The sequence below is a fragment of the Pan paniscus genome, chromosome 12, assembly GCF_029289425.2.
Source record: "Pan paniscus chromosome 12, NHGRI_mPanPan1-v2.0_pri, whole genome shotgun sequence".
NCBI classification, from domain to species: domain Eukaryota; kingdom Metazoa; phylum Chordata; class Mammalia; order Primates; family Hominidae; genus Pan; species Pan paniscus.
Genome location: NC_073261.2, coordinates 31,325,580 through 31,351,198, shown reverse-complemented (window position 1 = coordinate 31,351,198; position 25,619 = coordinate 31,325,580). Strand labels below are relative to the sequence as shown.

The window sequence follows — 25,619 nt, the reverse complement described above, 5'->3', positions numbered from 1 at the left end:
GGATTTCCTTTTGAATTACTGTCAAGGGTGGAGGAAAAAAGTTCAGCTCCTGCAATCAGCTGGTATCAGCTTCCGTCATAATGACATGTGACTGTGGTGGCAGGGGACTGACCCTGGGATGCACAGCTAGCTTGGTGATGGATGAGCGGGTCATCTGGACCACATGCACTCCCAAGGCAGGCTCCCCGGGAAGAGGGTTCTTGCACATAAACCTGGATAGGTCCAACAGGACAGCCGCTGGGACGCAGACGCCAAGCCCACCCAAGCTCGCTCTGCAGTCTGAAACAAACTGCTTAATTTGTGCTATTGCCTACTTTGTTCAGAGGGAAGAAAGAAATTTTCCCCCTTTCACAGAAAGGTAAGGAGAAGTGAATCTATTTCAAGAGTTGATTTTTTTAAAAATGGCATTTACTTTCCTCTCTTCTAATGATAAAAATGATACACGTTCACTGTAGAAAGTTAGGAATATAAAGGTGGTATAACGAGGAAAATGAAAACCTAGCTGTCAGCTCCCACAGCATGAACTTTCTCCCACCCAAGTACTAACCAGGCCGGGCCCTGCTCAGCCTCTGAGATGAGAGAACATCCAGCACGTTCAGGGTGGCATGGCCACAGACCACAGCAGCAACTTTGTGTATGGAATTGGACTGACAGCTTTTTATTTATTATTATTTTTTGAGACAGGGTCTCACTCTGTTGCCCAGGCTGGAGTGCACTGGCATGATCACGGCTCACTGCAGCCTCAACCTCCCTAGGCTCAAGCAATTGTCCCTTCTCAGCCTGCTGAGTAGCTGGGACCACAGGTGTGCTATCACCCATGGCTCATTTTTTTTTTGCAATTTTTTGGGTTGAGACGGGGTTTCTCCATGTTGGCCAGGCTGCTCTAGAACTCCTGAGCTCAAGCGATCCTCCCAAAGTGCTGGGATTACAGGCATGAGCCACCATGCCCCGGCTGACTGCTTCTTAAGAGATCCCCTTGTCACCCGCCTCCATGGCCATGTTTCCGGCTGAATATGGTAAGGTTATTATTGAATGACTGACTAGTGTTTTCCCACTCTTATGTCTGGCCTTGAAGTCCTTGGCACAAGGAGGAAATGAAAGATGACCCAGGGCTAAATGGTGACCTCCAGGAAGTGGGCCTCGCCACTGCCCGGCAGAGGTCCCAGGACTGAGCCCGAGTCACACAGCGGGCATTCCCTCCAGAAAGCCCAAAGCCGATTCCCAAGACTGCAGATCTGAGGCACTGGCAACACCCTCTCTACTGAGCCTCATTAGCATATCTGAGGGAGGAGGGTCTGAAACCCTCACTCCAGGGAAGCTGGGCAGCCACCTGGCCCCATTTGGCAGGCCTGCTCTGATCCCAGGTCACCGCTCCACGGGCCATCTCATCTGTCAAACACTTCCTGCACGCCATCCACTCTAGGACAGAAAACCCGCTGTCGGCACAAACTCCAAGGCTGAAGCAGCCCAGGAAGACGCCTTCCTTTCTCCGCTGTTCACCTCAGTTCCTGCCCAGACATTCTTTGGCTCTCTCCTTTCTCCAGCTCTTTCTTCTTTTCACCATCTATCTCTTTATTAAATACCTTTCCAACATGGTGATGTGAACCCTTACTAATGTTCTTACACTCAGACCCAATAACCCCACACTGCAGCTATGAACACATTTTAGACCTCCAGACAAATACTCCCCAATATTCCCCGCCGTATTATTTATAATAAAGGAAGGTTGGAAAAAACTTTTATGTTCAAAAAATGAGAAAATGGTTAAATATGTTAGGGCATCAATGTAATAAAGTATTAGTTCATTATTAACATTTTATCATCTAATTGGAATGTTTGGACATTGTTCAGATTCTGATTTGAAGAATTTTTTTTTTTTTTTTTTGAGATGGGAGTCTTGCTCTGTCACCTAGGCTGGAGTGCAGTGGCACGATCTCAGCTCACTGCAAGCTCCGCCTCCCGGATTCACGCCTATTCTCCTGCCACAGCCTCCTGAGTAGCTGGGACTACAGGCGCCCGCTACCACGCCTGGCTAATTTTTTTGTATTTTTAGTAGAGACGGGGTATCACCGTGTTAGCCAGGATGGTCTCGATCTCCTGACCTCATGATCCGCCCGCCTCGGCCTCCCAAAGTGCTGGGGTTACAGGCGTGAGCCACCGCGTCCGGCCTGAATAATCTATTAAAGACATCTAAAGAAAATTGAAGGCCAGGCGCAGTGGCTCACATCTGTAATCCCAGCACTTTGGGAGGCTGAGGCAGGAGAATCACTTGAGCCCCGGAGTTCAAGACCAACCTGGGCAACATGGCGAGACCCCCATCTCTACAAAAAAATACAAAAATTAACCTAGAGCGGTGGCACACACCTGTAAACCCAGCCACTCAGCAGGCTGAGGTGGGAGAATCGCTTCAGTCAGGGAGGCGGTTGCAGTGAGCCGAGATGGCGCCACTGCACTCCAGCCTGGGCGACAGAGTGAGACTCCATCTCAAAATACTAAAAAAAAAAAAAAAAAAAAAGAAAATTGAAATCTGAGCACTAACTGATATTAGCACTATTAAGAAATTACTATTTCTTCAGGTATGATAGTAATATCGAAGTTATGTCTAAAAATAGAGTCTTATGTTTTAGAGACACAAACTGAAGTATTTGTAGATTAAATTTTCTGTGTCTGAGGATTTGCTTAAAAGTATTCCTGAGGTGGCTGGACACGGTGGCTCATGCCTGTAATCCCAGCACTTTGGGAGGCCGAGGTGGGCAGATCACAAGGTCAGGAGTTCGAGACCAGCCTGACCAACATGGTGAAACCCCGTCTCTACTAAAAATACAAAAATTAGCCAGGCGTGGTGGCAGGTGCCTGTAGTCCCAGCTACTCAGGAGGCTGAGGCATGAGAATCGCTTGAACCCGGGAGGCGGAGGTTGCAGTGAGCCGCGATCACGCCACTGCACTCCAGCCTGGGTGACAGAGCGAGACTCAGTTTTGAAAAAAAAAAAAAAAAAAGTAATCCTGCAATAATGGTGTTGGTGGGCAGAGGTTGAGAGGAAACAAGATTGGCTTTGAGTTGATCCTTGTTGAAAGTGAGTGATGGGTGTGTGGAGGGACGTTATATGGTTCTCTATACTTTGATATGTGTTTGTTAACTTTCCACGATAAAAACTTTTAAAGGAAGCATATCAGAATGTTAACAGTAATCTTTATATCATACAATAAGATGGACTTGGAATTCATGAAATAAACATAAGCCCTGTATAACTGGAAAAGAGAGCAAGACTCTGGCATTCAAGTCCTAAGGTGGCCGAAGAGACCACAGCAGCAGCTCCACCTCTGTGCTCCTCACCAGGTGGGCAAGGACAGCCCCTTCTCCACCGCCCTGGCCTCCAGCCCCACAGGGCACCAGCCTGTGTGAGCACCCGGCAGACGCCGCTGCACTGAACCCTGAGGACTCTCTTTCCTCTTCTTCTTGGATATATTAGCTCATAATTCCAAGTGTTGGATAAGGTTGTGGTAAATCTTTTAAAAATTCTCTCGAAAAGCAATATAGTCAATGGTTACGTGATAATGATCATGAATTTACTCCCAAAAAGAATAAGAGAGCTGTTGTATTGTTAGAGCATGTGCCTGCAGCTGGGGACACGCTTTTCAGTGTCTGCATCACACACACACACTGAAGTGCCTCCAACAAGTAGGTGGAAGGGCCCATCACGTGCCCTCGATGGCCCAGGAAGGGGCCAGTGCTGACGGAGACACAGCCCCAAGGCACTCATGGTGAGTCTGCTGTTCTGTGACACTGGGGTGTAGGGGAGGGAAAAGCAACATGAACCTGTAAATGCACAACTGGCTATCTGCTATAATGTGGGAATTTTTAAATTATGTGCAACAAAATTAGTAAATGAAATACTGTAAGTAGACAATGTCACCTATATCTCTAAAAACTGACACATTCAAATTGGCCTGATCACCTCTTCGAACTTCCCCCTTTGGGGTGGCCCTTATCCCTGGACTCCAGGAGGGAGGGGTCCTGGACAGGCTGCGCCACCCCCTCACCCCTCCTCCCCACACTTACCTGAGGAACAGCCCTTCCAGGTGGCTGCGTGGCTTCAGGAGTGAGGAGTCCAGGATGCATGGCAGGGGGTGACACCTGGGCAGAAACACAGTCTCACCTGGATGGACCGGCGGGATGGTCTGCAGGGACACTGAGTACTTTTCCACCAGCATCCTGGCAAGGCAAGGGGCAGGAGGGCCGGGCATCAGCAGATGCACCTCGGCCTGAGGCATGGCCATTGGCCCAGGGAAGGATAGAGGGGGCCACGGGCTCCCTGCCTTGCAGTCCTTGCGGCAAACCAAGGGGACAGCGCCACCTGCTGATGGAGGAAGAGCCCACCTAGGCACGCAGGAGCCCTTCAGTCTCCCATCAATAAGGCCTATCCCTTGCTCAGGGCACCAGTCCAGCAGCCAGAAGACCCAACCCCACCCAATGGATCTGTCAGGTCAGACTTCCACTGCACACCTACAATGCCAGGTACGGAGGGTGAGTCAGGAATGGACCACCCAGGAAGGGCATAAACAAATCACGGCAATCCCCTCTGGCGAGTGGACAGAGAGGCCTACAGGGCGGCTCCATAAGGGCCCAGGAGAGGAGCGCTGGGTGCAGCCAGGGTCAGGACGGCATCCTGGGAGGGGCAGGAAGGCTGGCAAGCAGGTGGCATGGGCGTGGGCGGAAGCAGGAGGGTCTTGAGCCCATATGAAGGAGCCTGAATTCTCTCTCAGGGCCAGCAGTCCTCAAGCTCCAGGGCTCTGAGGACCACCCAGACAGCTGCTGCAATGCAGATCCTGGGCCCGGTCCGGCCCAGAGAGTCTGATTTAGTGGATGGGAGCTGGCCCCATGGACAAAGAAGGGACGAGGAGAAGGGATACATTTCAACAGTATCGGAGAGAGGTGAAAACTGTCAGGACTTAATGACCCATTGAAATGAGGATGGGGAAAAGGGAGGCAGCGAAGATGTTTCCCAAGAATGAGCTAAATCTACATAAAGAAGGACTGGCAACGTGGCTGAGCCCAGTAAGTTCTTGGGTGAAAACAGCAGCAGAGGGTGGGGGTGTGTGTGTGTGTGTGTGTGTGTACACACACACAAGCCTACACACATATGCACGGACACAGACATGCTCAGACACGTGCAACGCCCACCCCCAGCATATGACATATCCCACTACAACTGAGGGTCATCCCAGGGAGCAGAATCAGAGGGAAGGGAGAGGAAAAGAGGGCAACTTCCTCTTTACTTCATATAACTATGTTCTGCTTGATTTTATAGCAATATAACACAAATTTAACAGGAACAATAAAATAAAACAAGCTCTGGACACTGCCTCTCTTCCTCTAATCAGGAGACGGCCCATTCCCTGGTTTCCGGCTAGGCCCACTGTTTGGGACAGCAAACCCAGGGGCGGAACAGCCCAGGGGCCCCCTTAGGATCTGGATATGAGCAACTGGCACTGGGTGTGGTGTGGCGTCGCCTGCAGCCCACCAACCTAGCACATGGAACCTGTCTCACTTTCTGGCCAAGTGACCCAAGGTACGGCCCTGACCCACATCACAGGGTGGTCCTGAGAATGAAATGGCACAACAAATGGGAACGATGCTGCAGACCCGGGAGGACTCTGACCCTGCGGGCTTCAGGAAGCATCTCACCAAACCACCACACAAACGGTAAAACAATTTCCTGTTTGGTTCATGTCTTTGCCATTAGTTTTGTATCTATTGCTTAAATTGTTTTTTAGTTTGAAAAAATGAACAAATTATTAAAAGCCTAGGCCAGGTGCGGTGGCTCAGCACTATGGGAGGCTGAGGTGGGCAGATCACCTGAGGTCGGGAGTTCAAGACCAGCCTGGCCAACACGGTGAAACCCCGTCTCTACTAAAAATACAAAAATTAGCTGGGCGTGGTAGCCGGCACCTGTAATCCCAGCTACTTGGGAGGCTGAGGCAGGTGAATTGCTTGAATCTGGGAGGTGGAGGTTGCGGTAAGCCGAGATTGCACCGCTGCACTCCTGCCTGGGTGACAGAGCAAGACTCCGTCTCAAAGGGAAAAAAATAGAAAAGGGAGGCTGAGGCAGGAGAATTGCTTGAACCTGGGAGGTAGAGGTTGCAGTGAACCAAGACTGTGCCATTGCACTCCAGCCCTGGCAACAGTGCAAGACTTCGTCTCAAAAAAAAAAAAAAAAAAAAAAAAAGAAAGAAAAAAAAGCCTATAAGAACTAGGCTAATCTATAAAGGGGTCCTGTCCCTGTCCCTAAAACCATCTTTTAAAGGGACTTCTGTGATGCTGGCTGTAATGTATGTGCATTATTAAGAGTCCTGAGGCGACTCTTATACATCTAATTGGGGATTTCCTGTGCAGCCTAGAGCTGAGAATAAAGGATGATGTTGTGGTTTAAATATCTGCCTCTGCCCCAGGCTCAGCACACACGCAAGGTCTTTTAACTTTAAGAAATGGAGAATTGAGGATGTCACCCATTCAAGATGCAAGCCGATTGTTAGAGCATGCACAGATGCTTGCTCGGGACTGTCAGGGGTCCTTTCTGTGACGGGCAGTTGTGGCAATTAGATGACGCCTTGTCTGGCAGGCAGTGGTCAGCCCCCACCCTAAGCATCCCTTCCTGACCTGCACCCCCTTCCCTGGCCCTATTCAGGGATGAAGAGGCTGCTGGCTTTGTACACTGGTGAATGACTTTTGTAAAGCAGAAAGCTGAACAGTCTCATCCAAATGATCCCACATCAAAACCACCACCTCAAAGTGGCTGTTGTCAAAGAGGCTTTTTCAAAGCACCACTGGAAAACGTCATGCGCCCAGCAAATTACCAGTGTTTTCAAAGCCAGGACTACCTTCTGCGTTAAGCTGGTTGCACAGATAACTTCCTTTCTGTGAGGAGTTTCAAAACATCCAAGCCATGACTTCCGGAATGCTGGAGGTACTCGGTAGAAAGATACAGAGCTGGAAGAATTACTCTTGCTGCAGAGATTTTTAAAAAGGTTTTAAAAGGTTTGATTCCATGGCTATGTAGCTAGTGAGTGGAGAACCTGGAAACCAAATCCATGCACCTCAGCTCAGAGAGAAAGTTGCTTTCATCAAATATAATGCTGCCAAAGTGCTCTTGCCGAGGAAGGCCTTTGGCCCTAAACACGCTAATTAAATTCAGTCTACATGCCCCACGACGCCCATCCACATGCTTCCTGCAACATCAGACAGGAAGCAGCACCTGCCTCGTGGGAGTCCATGTGGGACATCACGGCCGGCTGCCTTTCCCTGGAACTCTGGGCAGTGTGTGAGGAGCTCTCTTTGTCCACCTGGGACGGCTGCTCAAATCCCAACACATTCCTAAACTTTCACTGTAAAAACTGGCACCAGTCAGGAGGCAGGGGTCCTTCTAATTTGGGCCAGGCAAAGTACAGCCTGCAGGCTGAGTCCTGTGTGGGGCCTGTTTCTGCAACAAGGGCTCACTGCAGCACAGCCATGCGCCTTCATTCACCCAGTATCTGCAGGAGCCTCCTGCTGCAGCAGCAGAGTTGACAGAGACCGCCTGGTCCTCAAGGCCTAAAATATTTGCTATTTACAAACTTTTCACAAAGTTTGCTGATCCTTGATTTAGTCAAGAGATGATTATCAGGCTGGGCACGGTGGCTCACGCCTGTAATCCCAGCACTTGGGGAGGCCGAGGCAGGCAGATTGCTTGAGCCCTGGTGCCCAGGTGTTCAAGACCAGCCTGGCCAATGTGGCAAAATCTTGTCTCTACTAAAAATATAAAAATTAGCCAGGTGTGGTGGCCCACACCTGTAGTCCCACCTTCTCAGGAGGCTGAAGCATGAGAATTGTTTGAACCTGGGAGGCGGAGGTTGCAGTGAGCCAAGATAACTCCAGCCTGGGCGACAGAGTGAGACTCCATCTTGGGGGAAAAATAAAATAAAAGAGAGAGATGATTATCAGAAAAACTTCAAAAAAAAAAAAAGGTAAATGGCCAGCCCAGGTGTGACTCATAACTATCTCTGGGCACCCATGTAATGTGGGGATCCTAAAAGCAGGCCACATCCCTCCACCAGGAAGTCTGTGTGTTATCACTCAACAGGCCTTTAAAGAGTGAATGCAGAATGCTAACCTAGGGTGTGCAACAGAACTTCGCCCATGTGGTGCTTAGACCAGCACTAAATAATACCTCGGCCAGGCTCACAGAAGCAGCAAGGCCCAGGTGGCAGAGGAGCCGGGGTGTATTGCCTGACCCACCCTGGCCACACAGCTGGGGCCACCTCCTCCCCTGCAGCCCAATGCACATGTTCTTCAAGTTTCCCCTCCAGCCTCCCTAGCATCGATTCCCCGCTCTCTTGGTCACTACCATTGGCCTACAGACGTGCTGTTACTCTCTCTATCAAAGAAAGAGAAACAGAAAAGCCAGAAAGAAACCACCCCACTGATCTGACCCCACTTCCCTTTTCAGCTACTGCCCATTCTTCTCCTTCGTCCCTTCTTGTTCTTCCAGGAGCCCACTCCAGTCAGGTTAGCCTCCAGCAGAGCTGCTCCTGTGCAGGGCACTGTGACCTCTAAATCATACGTCAATCATTCCCACTCTGGGCCAGCAGCCTGGCACCCAGGCATCTGGCTTCCCTGCAACCTGCTCCATCTCCTTTGCCATCTCCTCCTTGTGGCTGCCAAATGCTGTGGGCTCCATGCCCTTGGGCCCCTGCTGTTCTCTCTCCCCAGGTGATCATCTGGTTTGGTGGCTTTATTTATTATTTACTTTTATTTTTGAGACGGAGTCTCGCTCTGTCGCCCAGGCTGGAGTGAGGTGGTACGATCTCGGCTCACTGCAACCTCCACCTCCCGGGTTCAAGTGATTCTCCTGCTTCAGCCTCCTGAGTAGCTGGGATTACAGGTACGCGTCACCACGCCCAGCTAATTTTTGTATTTTTAGTAGAGACAGGGTTCAGGGTTTCACCATATTGGCCAGGCTGGTCTCAAAACTCCTTGGCTCAAGTGATTCATCTGCTTCAGCCTCCCAAAGCGCTGGGATTACAAGATGAGAGCCACCATGCTCTGCCCCGGTTTTGTGGCTTTAAATGTCATACGTACACAGTGACTCCCAAGCTTGCCTCTCCAAGTAGCCTCCCTGATCTTGCCCCAGGATGCCCCAAATGAACCCTTGATTCCAAGCCCACCCTACCCGCAGCATGTAGCGCAGTCACTCAGTCTCCCCCCATTTTTTTTTTTTTTAAGAGATAAGGTCTTGCTGTGTCACCCAGGCTGTGGTGCAGTGGTGTGATCACAGCTCACTGCGGCCTCAACCTCCCCGGCTCAAGTGATCCTCCTATCTCAGCCTCCCAAGTAGCTGGAACTACGGGCATGTGCCAACATATCTGTGTACTTTTTAAAAATGTTTTAGGACAGACAAGCTCTCCCTATGTTGCCGGGGCTGGTCTTAAAACTCCTGGGCCCAAGCAATCCTCCTGCCTTGGCCTCCCAAAGTGTTGCAATTACAGGCATGAGCCACCGTGCCCAGCCTCCCCCAATTTATTTAAAGATAACTCCAACCTTCCAGTTGCTCAGACCTAAGCTCCGGGGGTCCCTTTTGAGTCCTCTCTTTCTCCTAGACCTTCCATCCATTTGTCAGCAAATCCTGTCACTTCTACCCTGAAAATACACCCAGAATTTGCCCACTCCTCAGTGTCCACCCCATCCTCAAGCACCGTCATTACTTTTGGATTCCTGCCAAGGCCTCCTCTGCTCCTGGTCCCCTCCCTCCTGCCCTGGCCTCCACACCTAACTGGTCTATCCTCAACACAGCGGCCAGAGGGTCCTATGCAGACATGTGTCCAATTAACTCAGAGGAAAGCCTCCAAGAGCCAGTGCCTGCCCCTGGCCTCCCTCACCTCCTATCCCCCACCAGCCCCCTCCTCCAGGCTCCCACACGCCAGGTGCACTCCCACAGCAGGGTCCCTGGAACTGGCTCTCACCTCCTCGAGGTGCTGCTTAGAAGACCTGCTCACAAGGCCTTCCCTGAGCCCTCATCACAGCCCACACCCTTCCCAGAGCCCACATCCCTTCATCATCAGAGCCTTCATCATCAAAGCCCACATGATTAGAGCCCACATCATCAGAGCCCACACCTTTCCCAGCACTCCTTATGCCCCCAGCGTTAGCCTTTCTCAGGAGCCCTTGCAGCACAACTTCACTGATCTTATTTACTGCTTGTCTCCGGAAGGAAAGCTGAAGCAGCGGGAAGGCAGAGATCTGTCTGGTTTTGTTCCTGCCACATCCCGAAGCTACAGCAGAGCCTCGCACATAGTTGGCACTCGATAAATGTCTGCTGGGTGAGTGGATGGATGGATGGACACATGGACAAATGGGTGAATGGATGGTGTTACAGGCTTATGTTTGTGTCCCCCCAAAATACATGTGTTGAATCCTCACCCCCAGGGTGAAGGTATTAGGAAGTGGGGCCTTTGGGAGGTGATGAGGCATGAGGGTGGAGCCTTCATGAATAGGATTGGTACCCTTATGAAAGGGCCCCAGAGGGCTCTCTTGCCTCTTTCTGTCACGTGAGGACACAGAGACTTAGGCAGTCTGCAACCTGGAAGAGTGCTCTCACCAGGACCGACCCTGCTGGCTCCCGGGTCTCAGACCTCCAGCCTCCATATCTGTGGGAAACAGACTTCAGCTGCTTAGAAGCCACCAGTCTATGGCCCTTTCTTCTAGCAGCCCCAACAGACCAAGACGGATGGAAAACAGTGTGCCCTGAAAATGGATTCGGTTGTGGCCCTGGGCATCTCTGATGCTCCGAAGTAGAGATGAAGCCAGCCCTCCCTCCAGCCAATGGCCCAATTAAATCAGGGCCCCCACTCAGAGCTACTTTCTCTTCTCCAGTTAGGGGAAGATGAAAAATCTCACATGGTCGTAACCTCCCCTTGAAAGCAGATTTCATTTAGATTGTGGTTTTGTGTAGTTATTTTCCCAAGAGATCTGTTTCTATGAATTTGGGCAGATAATTGGGGCAGAGCAAGCTGTGTTTTATGATCCCTGTGTGGCAAAGGCTCAAATGAGACCCTGATGCACAGTAGGTGATCAGATCTTTCTTGAATCAATGAGTGAATGTGGCTTTAAGAGAAAGAGGTAGCTTTAGAATTCACAAATAGTACACAAATCACTGTACCATGTTGGTCAAAACTCTGTCCAAAACCAGAGTGGGTTGGCACCTCAGTCTTTCCCCTTCGGAGGCTGGTGCCAGGCCCCTGCCCCTCACCTGTGCTCGGGTGTGAGTGGCACTTCCTCTTCATCAAGATCCAAGGAGTTGAGATTGAGACACTCCTGCAGAAGCAGCCTCTCTCGCTCCTGCTCCAGGGCCTGTTCCCTACAAGAAGTCGAGGGCCAGAGCCAGGGGTCAGTGTTGTTCCCCATCGTGCAGCCCTGTCACTGGGCTGCAGGTGTTGCCACCAACACAGCAAGACCAGAGGGCTGCGCCGTCCTGGCTGGTCTCCTTGTGAAGCCGCTCACACAGATTTTTAAGGCAATGGGGACAGGTTGCATTACATAGACTGTGCTTTCCCCAAATGAGCAGAGAGGAGCAAGCAGGCCAGAAGATGGTTCTCACCACACAACTTCCAATGCATCTTTACTTGTGTACCCTGTTTGGTCTTTTTTTTTTGATACCAGACATCACTGTGTTGCCTAGGCCAGAGTGCAGTGGCTTTTTACAGATGCAACCAAAGTGTATTGCAGCCTCAAATGCCTGGGCTCAAGCGATTTCCCACCTCAGCCTCTCAAGGGACAACAGGCAAGCACTCGGATTCGTTATTTATTTATTTATTTATTTTTTAAACACACCAAGGCCTAAGGCTAGCCCTTCTGCTCCTCAGCCACGTGACCAGGAAAGATCTCATGCCCTGGCTCCTCGGCATCCCTGACACGTGCATGGCCTGACTCTGCAGCCACTTAGGGCAGCCCCTCTGCTCCTGCTCATTCCCTTTCTCTCTTTAGCCTTCCAGCCTCGCTCCTGGGGCTCTGTTTTCCGCCACCAGCCCCTGCGCGCCTCACTTCAACTGGCCCCCACAATAGGCCCCACACACCTGTTACCTTGCCAGAGCCCCAACCCCTACCCTCCTCCCGCCCTGCAAACCAACACAGCCTTCCTTGCCCTTGCGCCCAGGCTGTGGAGAGAGCCCTGGGAGCCTCCCCAGCCCCTGTCTGGCCCCTCCAGGTGCCCACCCTGGTTGGGCCCATGGGTCCTCAGTTCTCTAACATTTTCTCTCCACCCCAGGCCTGTCGTGAGCTCAGATCCTGCTAGCCAGCCACTCACTGAGTGATTTCTAGCTGAATGTGACTGGGCCCCTCCAATGACCCATGTCTACCAGCCAGGCCACCAGACCCACCAGAAGCCCCATCGCCCTCCTCCCAGGGGCCTCCTGGCTGTGAGCCCCGTCCCAGGCCCCCTCAGCCCCTCATCACTGTCCTGCTCTTGCCCTTCCCATCCCTTCTCCAAATGCAGCCTGCAGTTTCTTAAACAAGAGAAAACATATCTCTGCCTGCTTCAGTTTCTCCCATGACTCAGCCTTGTGTCCAACAAGGCCCCTCAGGCTCCAGCCCCATGCACATCTCATCTTGGCTGCATCTTCTGCCTCGCCCCTCCAACCCCTCTGCACTGAGAATTTGGGTCCTGACCGGCACAGTGTGTCTTATCCACCTTTACATGTGCAGTCATCCCCCTCCCACCAAACAAAACTTCCTTTCTTGCAAGGTTCAGTGACAAGGATACATCTGGGAGCCTTTTCCGACTCCGGGTTAAGTTAGGTGTCACTCTTCTGGGCTCCTCCACGGCAACATGACAGTGTGGGTAGTATGAGATCATTATGCTAAATTGCCAGGGAAGCAGGGGCTGCACCATCAGCTCCACTATCCAGAGCCTGGCATGGTGCAGCACACAGCGTCCTATGGACTAAATGTCTGTGTCTTCCCAGAATTCCTATGTTGAAGCCCTAACCCCAGTATAGCTGTATTTGGAGTAAGAAAGTAATTAAGGTAAAATGAGGTCATAGGACAGGCCCTGATCCCACAGGATTAGTGTCCTTAAAAGAAGAGACACCAGAGAGCTTGTGCTCTCTCTGCCACGTGAGGACACAGCAAGAAGCAAGAAAGAGTGCCCTCACCAGGAACCGACTGACCAGAACCTCAATCCTGGGCTGCTGGCCACCAGAACTGGGAGAAATAACTGTATTGTTTAAGCCCCCAGTGTGTGCCATCCTGTTACAGCAGCCCGAGCTGACTAGCACAGAGCAGGACCCTCCCAATGCCAGGCACACCGACAAGCAGTCACGAGGAGGCCCCAGCTGCTCATTTTCCTGCCAATATTTTCAAGCGTCTACTAAATGTACATCACCATGCTGGGCACCGTGGAAATATATAGGCATGGTACCTTCCCTAACATACAATCTAATGGGAGAAAATCACTCAGGTGAAGGAGCTAAACAACACAAGTTCCCGGGTCGGAGAAGCCCAGAGGGGCTGCACAGCAGAGGCAGATGAGATGACTCCAGGGCGGGCCAGAGGGCCAGGAACGGACCAAAGAATAATTCATCCCAGTGCATGAGGAGCTCTCTGCCAACAGGGCTGGGAACTTTGAGGAGGGTGGAAAGAGTGGGTATCAGTCCTCCCACCAGGAGAGCTGGGTGTTCCAGGGTGGCATCGCCCCCACCCACACTTAACTTCTCCAAACACAATGGACATGCACTGAACAAAAACAACACAACACAACAACGGGAGAGGACAAAGACTCAGGAAGTGTGAACAACCTGCTCACATGCCACCAAAGAGCATGCCCCCATGAAGACGACCCCTGTCTGTCCCCAGCCACCTGCACCTCCCTAGGGATTTCCAATCTCATCAGACGTGACTGCTGCCTTCAGCGGTCTGTGGAAACTACTTATGGCAGACAGGGAGAGAGCTAGTTAGAAGCTAATATGCTGGGAGAAGGCAGGTGTGAAACTCAGAGAGGATGGGAAAATGGGCAACGCGTGCCTGCACACTGGGGTAGAAAGCAGCGGCAGAAATGTTAGGAAGTCCCGTCTGCCCAGCATGACCCTCCAGCCACAGCCAGGCTGTAACCCTCAGCCACAAAGCAGTCTGCTTTTCCACTTCCCTCTCACATAACCCTTGAGTGGGAGGAGACACCCTCAAACTGGCAGGAGTTGGGCAGAATGGAGCCAAGGTGGAGAGGGGACCCAGAAGGAGGGCTCTGTTCGTGGTGGGAGTCTGGGGGCTCTCTGCCTTGGTGATGCCACCCCCTGCCCTGGCGACCTGCCTGTTACTGATCAGAGCACACAGGGCAGGCTGAGTCTGGGTGGGAGGCCGCTGTACTCCGACCAGACTCTGCAGTGAGTCCTGGGACTGCTGCCAACCCTGCAGAAATAAGCACCCCATGACAGGCCACGCCCTGTGCTCACCTCTTCTCCTGCAGTAAGTAGTCCAGGTTGTTGAAGTAGCTTCCTGAGCCCCCCCAGGAAAACTGGAGAAACAGGACATGGGAATGAGGACGACAGAGAAGTACAAAGATAGAGGAGAAAAAAGAAAAAAAACTAAATTAAGCCCTTTATTTATTTTGTTTGCTTTTCTGAAAAGATACTATGTTTACAGGATTAAAAAATCAAAAAGTATAAAGGCGCAGGGTAAAATGTCTCCCTGCCCCCACCCCTACCCCCAGCCACCTGTTCCCTCCCCACAGGTGCCCATGGGATAGGCATTCCTCATGTGCTTTCAGAGACACTTCACACAGAGACAGCAAACAGTACCACATCACAGGCGCCAGCACACCACACCACACAGCTTATCCTGCACCAGGCTCTATCCTGCACCACACACTTTTCAATCTCAATGATCTGACATCATTCCCTATCAAAGCCAAAGAGCTTCTCTCCCCCTCCCTATCTGCTCCCTTTCCCACTGTGCCCCTCCCCATTGCCCTCTCCTCCTCTCCTCTCCCTCCCTCCCTCTCTCTCCTTCTCCCCCTCCTTCCCTCTCTCCCCCCTCCCTCTCTCTCTCCTTCCCTCTGTCCCCCTCTCCCTTGTGTCTCTGTCTGTCTGTCTGTCTCTCTCTCGCAGGCTGTTACAAACAGCTGAAACCCATTCTTAGAATAACTGTTCTCGATCCACAGCCTGTAAATGTCCCACAGTCTACCTAGCAGCAGGAGCTTACTCCCAATTTGAAGTTCATCATTGAAGTTCCATTTAGGACTCCCGATCCACTGGACCAGAGTCAGCTTGAGTCTCTACAGACAACCAAGCCCAGACCTCAGCTCTGAGATCCCTCCTTGCTCCGGGGCCATAACCCTAACCTCAGCCATGAAAGCCTCAAGGGGCCCCATGAAGTGGCATCGAATTTGTTGCCACCCAAAGCCATTTGTCAGCAGGAGTTACTGGTGGAGACACAGGGCGAGGTGCATCCTGGCCTTGGGGGCCTGCGCTTCCAGCCATGAGGGCCCAAGGGCTGAGGAGGGATGGTCAAGGCGAAGTGTCTGAGGAAGAGCAGCTGGGGCGTGGCTGAGGAGAGGGTGGCCTGGGGTGACTGTAAAAGGGTGGCTAAAGATGGGTAGCCAAGGAGAAGAGGCCAAGGGTGGACACAGGCTCACCTCTGGGGCCGCAGCCTGCTGGCTCGGGCCTGACGTGTTCCAGAACAGCTTCTCTGGCAAGGCCAGGCCCCTCTTCGGGTCCAAGTCCAGGTGTTCCTGCTCCAACTCCTCGGGCAGCTCACCGGCCAGTCTCCTCAGGCCCTGGGGGCCCGCCGCACCCACCCACCTCTGGGCCGGGGCCTCCCGACTGGCCTGCAGCACCCTTGGGTTGAGGAATTCCACGGGCGGGGGGCTCCAGTCAGTGGGAAACGTTTCCCCAGGCGCCTGCATCTTGGGCTTCTTTGGCGATGTGGGAGCTGGAGCCGAGGCAGGGCTGCAGGGCCGCCGGGCAGGGCAGCAGGGCCCCTGGTCCAGGGGATGGTCTGACAAGCCATCCTCCAGGTTGTACAGGAGGATGGGCACGGTGACAGCAGCCTGCACCCCTGCAAACAGGACAGAATACTGTGGTCCCTCTGCCCACCTGCCACTGTCCCAGACGTCAGGCCACACTGGGTAAGGAGAGCAGCAAATGGGTGAGAGAACAACTTGGGGTTGCTGTGGGAAGGATGCAAGGGAAATCCTTCAGCCATGGGCTCTCCACTTCCTCTCGCCCCCAAACCTCAGTGGGGATTTACCTGTGCAGGTGAGAGACGCCTACCTTCTCTCAGAGGAAGGGCTAGCACCGTCTCCTGGGGCCCAGCCATCTGCAAGCCGTGGGACATCTGTCCTGGAAGGAAGCGCCTGTGAGGGCAGGTGAACCTCCAGAAGAAAGCTAAAGGCTCTAAACCCTGTGATTCCCACAGAGGAGGGCCTGGGCCCACTGTGCCCAAGAGGGTCCGCCCTGAGGACTGGCCTTCTGATCCCACCAAGGTCAAGTTGCTGAGATGGAGGGAACAATCTGACTTCTCATTTCAAGGACATGATGGGCAAATGTGAGGATATCAATTTTCTTTTTTTAGACGGAGTCTCGCTCTGTCGCCCAGGCTGGAGTGCAGCGGTGTGATCTTGGCTCACTGCAACCTCTGCCTCCTGGGTTCAAGTGATTCTCCTGCCTCAGCCTCCCAAGTAGCTGGGATTACAGACATGCGCCAAGGTGGGCGGATCACCTGAGGTCAGGAGGTCAAGCCCAGCCTGGGCAACATGGTGAAACCCGTCTCTAGTAAAATAAAAATAAAAAAAATTAGCCGGGCATGGCGGCGTGCGCCTTAGTCTCAGCTACTCGGGAGGCTGAGGCAGGAGAATTGCTTGAACCTGGGAGGTAGAGGTTGCAGTGACCCAAGATGGTGCCACTGCATGCCAGCCTGGCAACAGAGTGAGACTCCATTTCAAAAAAAAAAAAACCAAAACCAAAACAAAACCAGCACAGCTCAGCAGAAAAGCTATGTTCTGAGATGACGCCCCACCCATCTTACTTACTTGGTGCCACCCTGTAAGTCTGTTTGTTCACAAGGTGTGGAACAGGGATGTCTGGTTCCTGCCATTTCCCAAGCACCAGCACAGACCTGGCCCACAGTAGGCATTTGTGCATTTTCGCTGAATGAATGAGTGATTTAAGAGGCCCTGGGGCTGGCCCAACAAGCGTCCTCCAGTAGGAGGAACTGCCTGTCTCCAGTCAAGATGGACCATGGCACACACACAGACATCTCCCACTGGATCAGGCCCAGGCTCAGATAAACTGCAACACAGATGAAAGGCTAATAAAGAGTCTAATGATCAAAGGAAATCACAGTTTACAAAAAACAAACAACAAGATTCAAACTCAATAGTGAAAGAAATTCAAATCAACATGACTATGACACATGGTCAATAAATAATCAAAACATTAAAATTTTATAATAATGAGGCTGGGTGCGGTGGCTCACATCTGTAATCCCAGCACTTTGGGAGGCCGAGGAGGGTGGGTCATCTGAGGTCAGAAGTTCGAGACCAGCCTGGCCAACATGACAAAACCCCATCTCTACTAAAAATACAAAAAAAATTAGCCAGGCATGGTGGTGCACGCCTGTAATCCCAGCTACTCAGGGGGCTGGGGCAGGAGAATCACTTGAACCCAGGAGACGGCAGTTGCAGTGAGCCAAGATTGCACCACTGCACTCCAACCTGAGCAACAGAGTGAGACTCTGTCTCAAAATACATAAATAAATAATAAATAAATAAATTTAAGATATAAATTATAATCTCCAGGGTAATCACTAAGGAAATAACTTAAAAATATACAGAAAAGGGGCTGGGCGCAGTGGCTCACGCCTGTAATCCCAGCACTTTAGGAGGCTGAGGTGGGCGGATCATGAGGTCAGGAGATTGAGACCATCCTGGCTAACACAGTGAAACCCCATCTCCACTAAAAATACAAAAAGTTAGCCAGGTATGGTGGTGGACGCCTGTAGTCCCAGCTACTCGGGAGGCTGAGGCAGGAGAATGGCATGAACCCAAGAGGCGGAGGTTGCAATGAGCCAAGATCGTGCCACTGTACTCCAGCCTGGGCAACAGAGCAAGACTCCATCTCAAAAAAAAAAAAAAAAGGAAATGAGGAGGCAATTAAAACAATATACTACAAGAAAATAAACACAAAAGGCATTAATGGAAGAAAAAGAAAAATATATAGAAAACAAATAGCAAAATGGCAGAAGTCATTCCTTATCAGTAATTAGTTCAAATATAAACGGATTAAATTCTCCAATCAAAAGACAGAGATTGGCAATATACATTTAAAAAACGTGATTCAACTACATTATGATATGTAGAAGACACAAATAGGTTGAAAATGCAAGTATGCAAAAAGATATTCCATGCAAATAGTACTAAAAGAAAGCTCGGGTAGTTACACTAATAACAGACTTAAGTGACTTTAAGTCACACAAATAAACTTTAAGTCAAAAAGTACAAGAGACAAAGATTATATATTGACACAAGAATCAATCATCGGCCAGGAGCAGTGGCTCACACCTGTAATCCCAGCACTTTGGGAGGCCGAGGCAGGCGTTATCACTTGAGGTCAAGAGTTCGAGACCAGCCTGGCCAACATGATGAAACACCGCCTCTACTAAAAATACAAAAATTAGCTGGGCTTGGTGGCATAAGCCTGTAATCCCAGCTACTCGGGAGACTGAGGCAGGAGAATCGCTTGAACCCGGGAGGCGGAGGTTGCAGTAAGCCTAGATCGTGCCACTGCACTCTATCTAACCTGGGTGACAGAGTGAGACTCTGTCTCAAAAAAAAAAAAAAAAAAAAAGAACCAATCATCAAGAAGCTATAACAGAGATGTAGTCAAAGAACAAAAAACTTCTGTCAGATGGGGGAATGAATTCCAGAGTTCTACTGTATAACATGACAGAATAAAAATGTACAGTATGTATAGTTATGCACTATGTATGGTTATGTATAGTAAATACACTGTATAGTAACATATAGTATTCTTGAAAATTGTTAAGATAGGAGATTTTAAGTATACTCGCCAGAAAAATATGGTTAGTATGTGAAGTAATACATATGTTAATTAGCTGGATTTACCTATTCCACAGTGTAAGCATACTTCTTTCAAAAATTGTTTTAATTGATGCATAACAGATGTAAATATTTTGGGGGTACATTTGATAATTTAACACATGCCTATAATTCGTAAAGATCAAATCAGTGTAACTGGGATATCCACCACCTTAAGTGCTTGTCTTTTTGCTCAAAACATTCCAATTATTCTCTTCTAGCTATTTTGAAATATACAATAAATTATTGTAAACTATAGTCACCCTACTAATCTACTCAACACTAAGCCTAATTTCTTCTATCAAGCTGTATATTTGTACCAATTAATAAACCTCTTTATCTTCCATCTACACATTTCAAAACATGTTACACTAAATGTACCATAGAAAAACATGTTACACTAAATGTACCATAGTTCCCCCTTATCGATTTCACTTTCCAGTTTCAGCTAACTGCAGTCAATCACAGTCTAAAAATAACAAGCGCAGAAGGCTTGCCTTGGCCTCCCAAAGTTTGGGAATACAGGCATGAACCACCGTGCCTGATCTAATATCCTACTTTCAATAATAAAACAACTACACAGAAGGCCAAAAGAAGGTAGGGGAATTGAACAACACTATAAACCAACAGAACACTTTACCCCACAACAACAGAATACACATTCTTCCTAAGTACACATGGAATATTCTTCAGGATAGACCATATGGTATATGATAGGCCATAAAACAATTCTTTTTTTTTTTTTTTTTTGAGAGAGAGTGTTACTCTGTTGCCCAGGCTGGAGTGCAGTGGCACAATCTTGGCTCACTGCAACCTCCTCCTCCCAGGTTCAAGCGATTCTCCTGCCTCAGCCTCCGAGTAGCTGGGACTACAGGTGCGTGCCACCATGCCCGGCTAATTTTTTGTATTTTTAGTAGAGATGGGGTTTCACCGTGTTAGCCAGGATGGTCTCAACCTCCTGAGCTCATGATCCACCCGCCATGGCCTCCCAAAGTGCTGGGATTACAGGCGTGAGCCACCATGCCCGGCCGAAACAATTCTTAATAAACTTAAACATTGAAATCATATAAAGTATCTTCTGACCACAATAAAAACTCCTAGGTATAATATCCAAGAGAACTGAAAACAAATATCCACACAAAATCTTGCACACAAATATCCACAGCAGCATTATTCATAATAGTCAAAAAGTGAAAACAGGGCTAGGCATCGTGGCTCACGCCTGTAATCTCAGTACTTTGGGAGGCCAAGGCGGGCAAATCACTTGAGGTCAGGAGTTCAAGACCAGCCTGGTCAACATGGTGAAACCCCACCTTTACTAAAAATACAAAAAAAATTAGCCAGGTATGGTGGTGGGTGCCTGTAGTCCCAGCTACTCAGGAGGCTGAGGCAGGAGAATTGCTTGAACCTGGGAGGCGGAGGTTGTAGTGAGCTAAGATCATGCCACTGCACTCTGGCCTGGACAACAAAGGGAGACTCATTTTCAAAAAATAAATAAAATAAAATAAAATAAATAAACACATAAAACCTTCTAGAGAAACTCGATGTGGGCTGGGCACAGTGGTTCACACCTGTAATCCCCAGCACTTTGGGAGGCCAAGGTGAGTGGATCACCTGAGGTGAGGAGTTCGAGACCAGACTGGCCAACATGGGGAAACCCTGTCTGTACTAAAAATACAAAAATTAGCTGGGCGTGGTGGCAGGCACCTGCAGTCCCAGCTACTCAGGACGCTGAAGCAGGAGAATTGCTTGAACCCGGGAGGCAGAGGTTGCAGTGAGCCAAGATCACGCCACTGCACCCCAGCCTGGGTGACAGAGCAAGACTCTGTCTCAAAAAAAAAAAAAAGTAAAGAAAATACAAAAATTAGCCAGGCGTGGCGGCATGAGCCTGTAATCCCCGCTATTCGGCAGGCCGAGGTAGGATAATTGCTTGAACCCGGGAGGTGGAGGTTGCAGTGAGCTGAGATCACACCACTGCACTCTGGCCTGGGCGACAGAGCGAGACTCTGTCTCAAAAAACAAAAAAAAAAAGAAAAACAACAACAAAAAGAAAAACGTGAATGACAGTGCCTTTTGGGAATTTTTTTTTTTTTTTTGGTGGGGAGGGTCAAGAATTAAAATTGCTCTTTAAACAAACTTTTACTTAGGGATCTCAGATGAGTCTGGAACATTTGCCAAAGACAAGAAAACTGTATCAACTAAACCAAGCAAACGTTTTAGTGTTGCAAAGTCCATAGGGATGGTAAGAATAAAATAGGAGAAGCAGCAGAAACTGCTGATGCACCAAGAAGAATTCCATACAGCAAAGGCTGCACGCAATGGGGGAGGGGGAAGGAGGGAAGGATATTTCCTCCTTTTTAGATCAGTTTCTTTTCTGAGCACAAGTGCTTTCTGTGTCATCCTAACAATGTAAGAGCCCACTAAGTTTAGGACGCATAATACCGGCCTTTGTTCTACTCCAGCGTTGACGGTTTTTGCTGTTCCAGTTTTGGCTGCTTCTCAAGATCACGAAGCCCAGGGCACTCTGCAAGGGTTTCTGCAAGTTCAGCAGTTCATCGCTGGAGGGTGGGGCGGGCGGGGGAGGGGGGCGACCGGCAAGAGGGAGCACTTTCAAGTCCATCAGAGGAGAAAACGTCATTGCTAACGGAAAAAAAATGACACAACTTCTCAACTATTCCTCTTCATCCTCACATGCGTCTTCTCCACACTGATGACTCAGTTCTCTTCTTTCCTCACCTTAGTGCACGGAAGTCGTCTCATCTCAGCATCCTAGCACTCAGCCCATGGCCTGATGCAGAATGGATTCTCAGAAAATTAGGTGTTTGGCGCTACTATACATTGACATGCACCATACCAAATGTTTGAATGCTTCTATGAACATCATCTTCCTTGCCTTTTACATACACAAAATCACACACACATTTTTAAAAAAATAGATTCAGAGGGTACATGTGCATGTTTGTTACATGAATATACTGCATACTGGTGAGGTTTCGGCTTTTAGTGTGCCCATCACCTGAATAGTGAACATTATACTCAACAGGTAATTTTTCAATCCTCACCCCGCTTTCAACCTCCCCACTTTTAGAGTCCCCAGTGTCTGTGGCTTCCTTCTGTACATCCAAGTATACCCAGTGTTTAGTTCCACTTGTAAGTGAGAATATGTGGTATTTGACTTTCTGTTTCTGAGTTATTTCATGTAGGATACAGGCCTCCAGCTCCATCCTTGTTGCTGCAAGAGATATGATTTCTTCTTTTTTTTTTTTTTTGAGACGGAGTCTCACTTTGTTACCCAGGCTGGAGTGCAGCGGCGTCATCTTGGCTCACTGCAAGCTCTGCCTCCCAGGTTCACGCCATTATCCTACCTCAGCCTCCTGAGTAGCTGGAATTACAGGCGCCTGCCACCACGCCCGGCTAATTTTTTCGTATTTTTAGCAGGGACGGGGTTTCACCATGTTAGCCAGGATGGTCTCGATCTCCTGACCTCGTGATCCGCCCGCCTCGGCCTCTCAAAGTGCTGGGATTACAGGTGTGAGCCACCGCACCCGGCCGATTTCATTCTTTTTTATGGCTGCATAGTATTCTATGGTGTATGTATCACTTTTTTTTTTTTTTTTGAAACAGAGTCTTGCTCTGTTGCCAGGCTGGAGTGCAGTGGTGTGATCTCAGCTCACTGCAACCTCCCCCTCCCAGGTTCAAGCAATTCCCCTGCCTCAGCCTCCTGAGTAGCTGGGACTACAGATACACACCACCATGCCTAGCTAATTTTTTTGTATTTTAGTAGAGATGGGGTTTCACCACGTTGGCCAGGATGGTCTCCATCTCCTGACCTCGTGATCTGCCTGCCTCAGCCTCCCAAAGTGCTGGGATTACAGGCGTGAGCCACTGCGCCCAGGCATTTTTTTTTTTTTTTCTGAGACAGAGTCGCACTCTGTCATCCAGGCTGCAGTGCAGTGGTACGATCTTCACTCACTGCAACCTCAATTTTTGTACTTTATTAGTAGAGACGGGATTTCATCATGTTGGCCAAGCTGGTCTCAAACTCCTGACCTCAAGTAATCTGCCCACCTTAGCCTTCCAAAGTGCTGGATTTACAGGCATGAGCCACTGCACCCATCCTATATCACATTTTCTTTATCCAATCATCTGTTGATGGACACTTAGGTTGATTCCATAACTTTGCCATTGTGACTAGTGCTGTGATAAACATATGAGTGCAAGTGTCGTTTTGATATAACAATTTATCTTCCTTCAGGAAGATACCCAGTAGTGGGATTGGTGGGTTGAATGGTAGTTCTATTTTTAGTTCTTTGAGAAATCTCCATACTGTTTCACATAAAGGTTTGACTAATTTACATTCCCACCAACTGTGTATAAGTGTTCCCTTTTCTCTGCATCCTCACCAACATTTGCTATTTTTTGACTTTTGAGTAACAGCCATTCTGACTGACGTGAGTCGGGATTGCACTGAGTCACATTTCTGTTGAGAATGTACCTACATATCATATTGATGGGTCACAGGGAATAGGTATGTCCATTATAGTAGATAGGGCTAAACAGTTTTAAAGTTTTATCCTCCTACTAGCCACATGTCAGAATTCTCCTGTTCCATCCTTGTCAATACTTGAGATTGCTGGTATCTTAAATGTTTGCCATTCTAGTCAGTGTGTAATGGTGTTTCTTTGTGGGGTTTTTTTGTTTGTTTTTTTGAGACAGAGTCTCTCTCTGTCACCCAGGCTGGAGTGCAGTAGTGCGCAATCTTGGCTCACTGCAACCTCCGCCTCCCCGTTTTAAGCAATTCTCATGCCTCAGCTTCCCAAGTAGCTGGGATTACAGGCATGCACCACCACACCCAGCTAATTTTTGTATTTTGAGTAGAGACAGGGTTTCACCATGTTGCCCAGGCTGGTTTAGAACTCCTGAGCTCAAGTGATCCTCCCACCTCGGCCTCCCAAAGTGCTGGGATTACAGGTGTGAGCCACTGTGTCCGGTCTCCTTATGTAATTTAAAATTTAATTTTAAAAAGAATTTTGGAGATGAGGTCTTGCTCTGTCACCCAGGCTGGAGTGCAGTGGTGTGATCATAGCTCACTGCAGCCTAGAAACTCTTGGCCTCAAGCAATCCTCCTGCCTTAACTTAGCCTCTTGTGTAGCTACAACTACAGATTCATGCCATAATGCCCAGGCAATTTTTTATTTTTTGTAGAGGTGGAGGTCTTTCTATGTTGCCCAGGTTGGTCTCAAACTTCTGGGCTCAAGTGATCCTCCCACCCTGGCCTCCGAAAGTGCTGGAACTACAGGCATGAGCAACCGAGCCAGCCTCCTTGCATTTTTAAATTTGGGTTTCCCTGGTTCTAATGAGGTTGAGCACCTTTTCATATGGAGTCCTGACCTAGATATCTTTTTTTTTTCAATTTTTACATTTTAAATTTTTGTGGGTACCTATAGACATCTTCTTTTGTAAAGTGCCCATTCAAGTCTATTGCCCATTTTAGATCTGTGAAGTATTCTTTACACAGTCTTGAAATGAGCCTTTGATCAGTTATATGCGCTGCAAATATTTTATTCCACTGAATGGCTTCTCTTTCATTCTATTTATTTTTTTTCTTTGAGACGGAGTCTTACTCTGTCACCCAGGTGGGAGTGCAGTGGTGCGATCTCAGCTCACTGCAACCTCCCGGGTCCAAGTGATTCTCCTGCCTCAGCCTCCCAAGTAGCTGGGATTACAGGCACCCGCCACCATGCCCAGTTAATTTTTGTATTTTTAGTAGAGATGGGGTTTCACCATGTTGTCTGGGCTAGTCTCGAACTCCTGGCCTCAAGGGATCCACCCACCTCAGCCCCCCAAAGTGCTAGGATTACAGGCGTGAGCCACCGCGCCCAGCTCACTCTTTTTTGGTAATCTCAAATGGGTAATACATTGACTTCGTAACAAGGTCTCAGGGTGGCACATCTCACACATGCACGTGAACACTCAATCATCATGCTTATGAATCACAAAGGATCATTTCACTCTATTAATGGTATATTTCGATAAAGAAAAGTCCTTAACTTTAATGTAGCCCAATTTATCAACATTTTCTTCTGCAGTTGGTGCTTTCTGTATCCTGTTTAAGAAACTGTCCTCTTTGGGAGGCCAAGGCGGGCAGATCACGAGGTGAGGAGATCGAGGTCACCCTGGCCAACATGTGAAACCCCATCTCTACTAAAAATCAGCCAGGCGTGGTGGTGGATGCCTGTAGTCCCAGCTACTCGGGAGGCTGAGGCAGGAGAATGGCGTGAACCTGGGAGGCGGAGCTTGCAGTGAGCCGAGATGGCACCACTGCACTATAGCCTGGGTGACAGAGTGAGACTCCGTCTCAAAAAAAAAAAAAAAAAAAAAAAAAGAAAGAAAGAAACTGTCCTCTAGGCTGGGCACAGGGGCTCACACCTGTAATCCCAGCACTTTGGGAGGCTGAGAAAGGCAGATCGCTTGAGTCCAAGAGTTTGAGACCAGCCCAGG

At 49.4% G+C, this 25,619-nt stretch overlaps 1 protein-coding gene and 1 non-coding gene across 2 annotated transcripts in view; both read right to left on the bottom strand.

Annotated features, from left to right (window-relative positions):
- Positions 1–16,359, bottom strand: part of FAM178B (family with sequence similarity 178 member B) — a 97,989-nt gene extending 81,630 nt beyond the window's left edge. The window contains exons 1-5 of the mRNA XM_057301269.1: positions 16,294–16,359; positions 15,657–16,078; positions 14,476–14,537; positions 11,283–11,390; positions 4,061–4,213 (exon numbers count right to left, since the gene is read on the bottom strand). Coding sequence (XP_057157252.1) covers positions 4,061–4,213; positions 11,283–11,390; positions 14,476–14,537; positions 15,657–16,078; positions 16,294–16,357 — 809 coding nt within the window. The 5' untranslated portion in view covers positions 16,358–16,359. The remainder of the gene's footprint in view (positions 1–4,060; positions 4,214–11,282; positions 11,391–14,475; positions 14,538–15,656; positions 16,079–16,293) is intronic.
- An 8,660-nt stretch (positions 16,360–25,019) lies between these two features.
- LOC112439005 (small nucleolar RNA U13) lies at positions 25,020–25,122 on the bottom strand. The gene has a single exon (XR_003027313.1). It is a non-coding gene; the product is annotated as a small nucleolar RNA U13 (small nucleolar RNA).
- Positions 25,123–25,619: the final 497 nt, after the last annotated feature.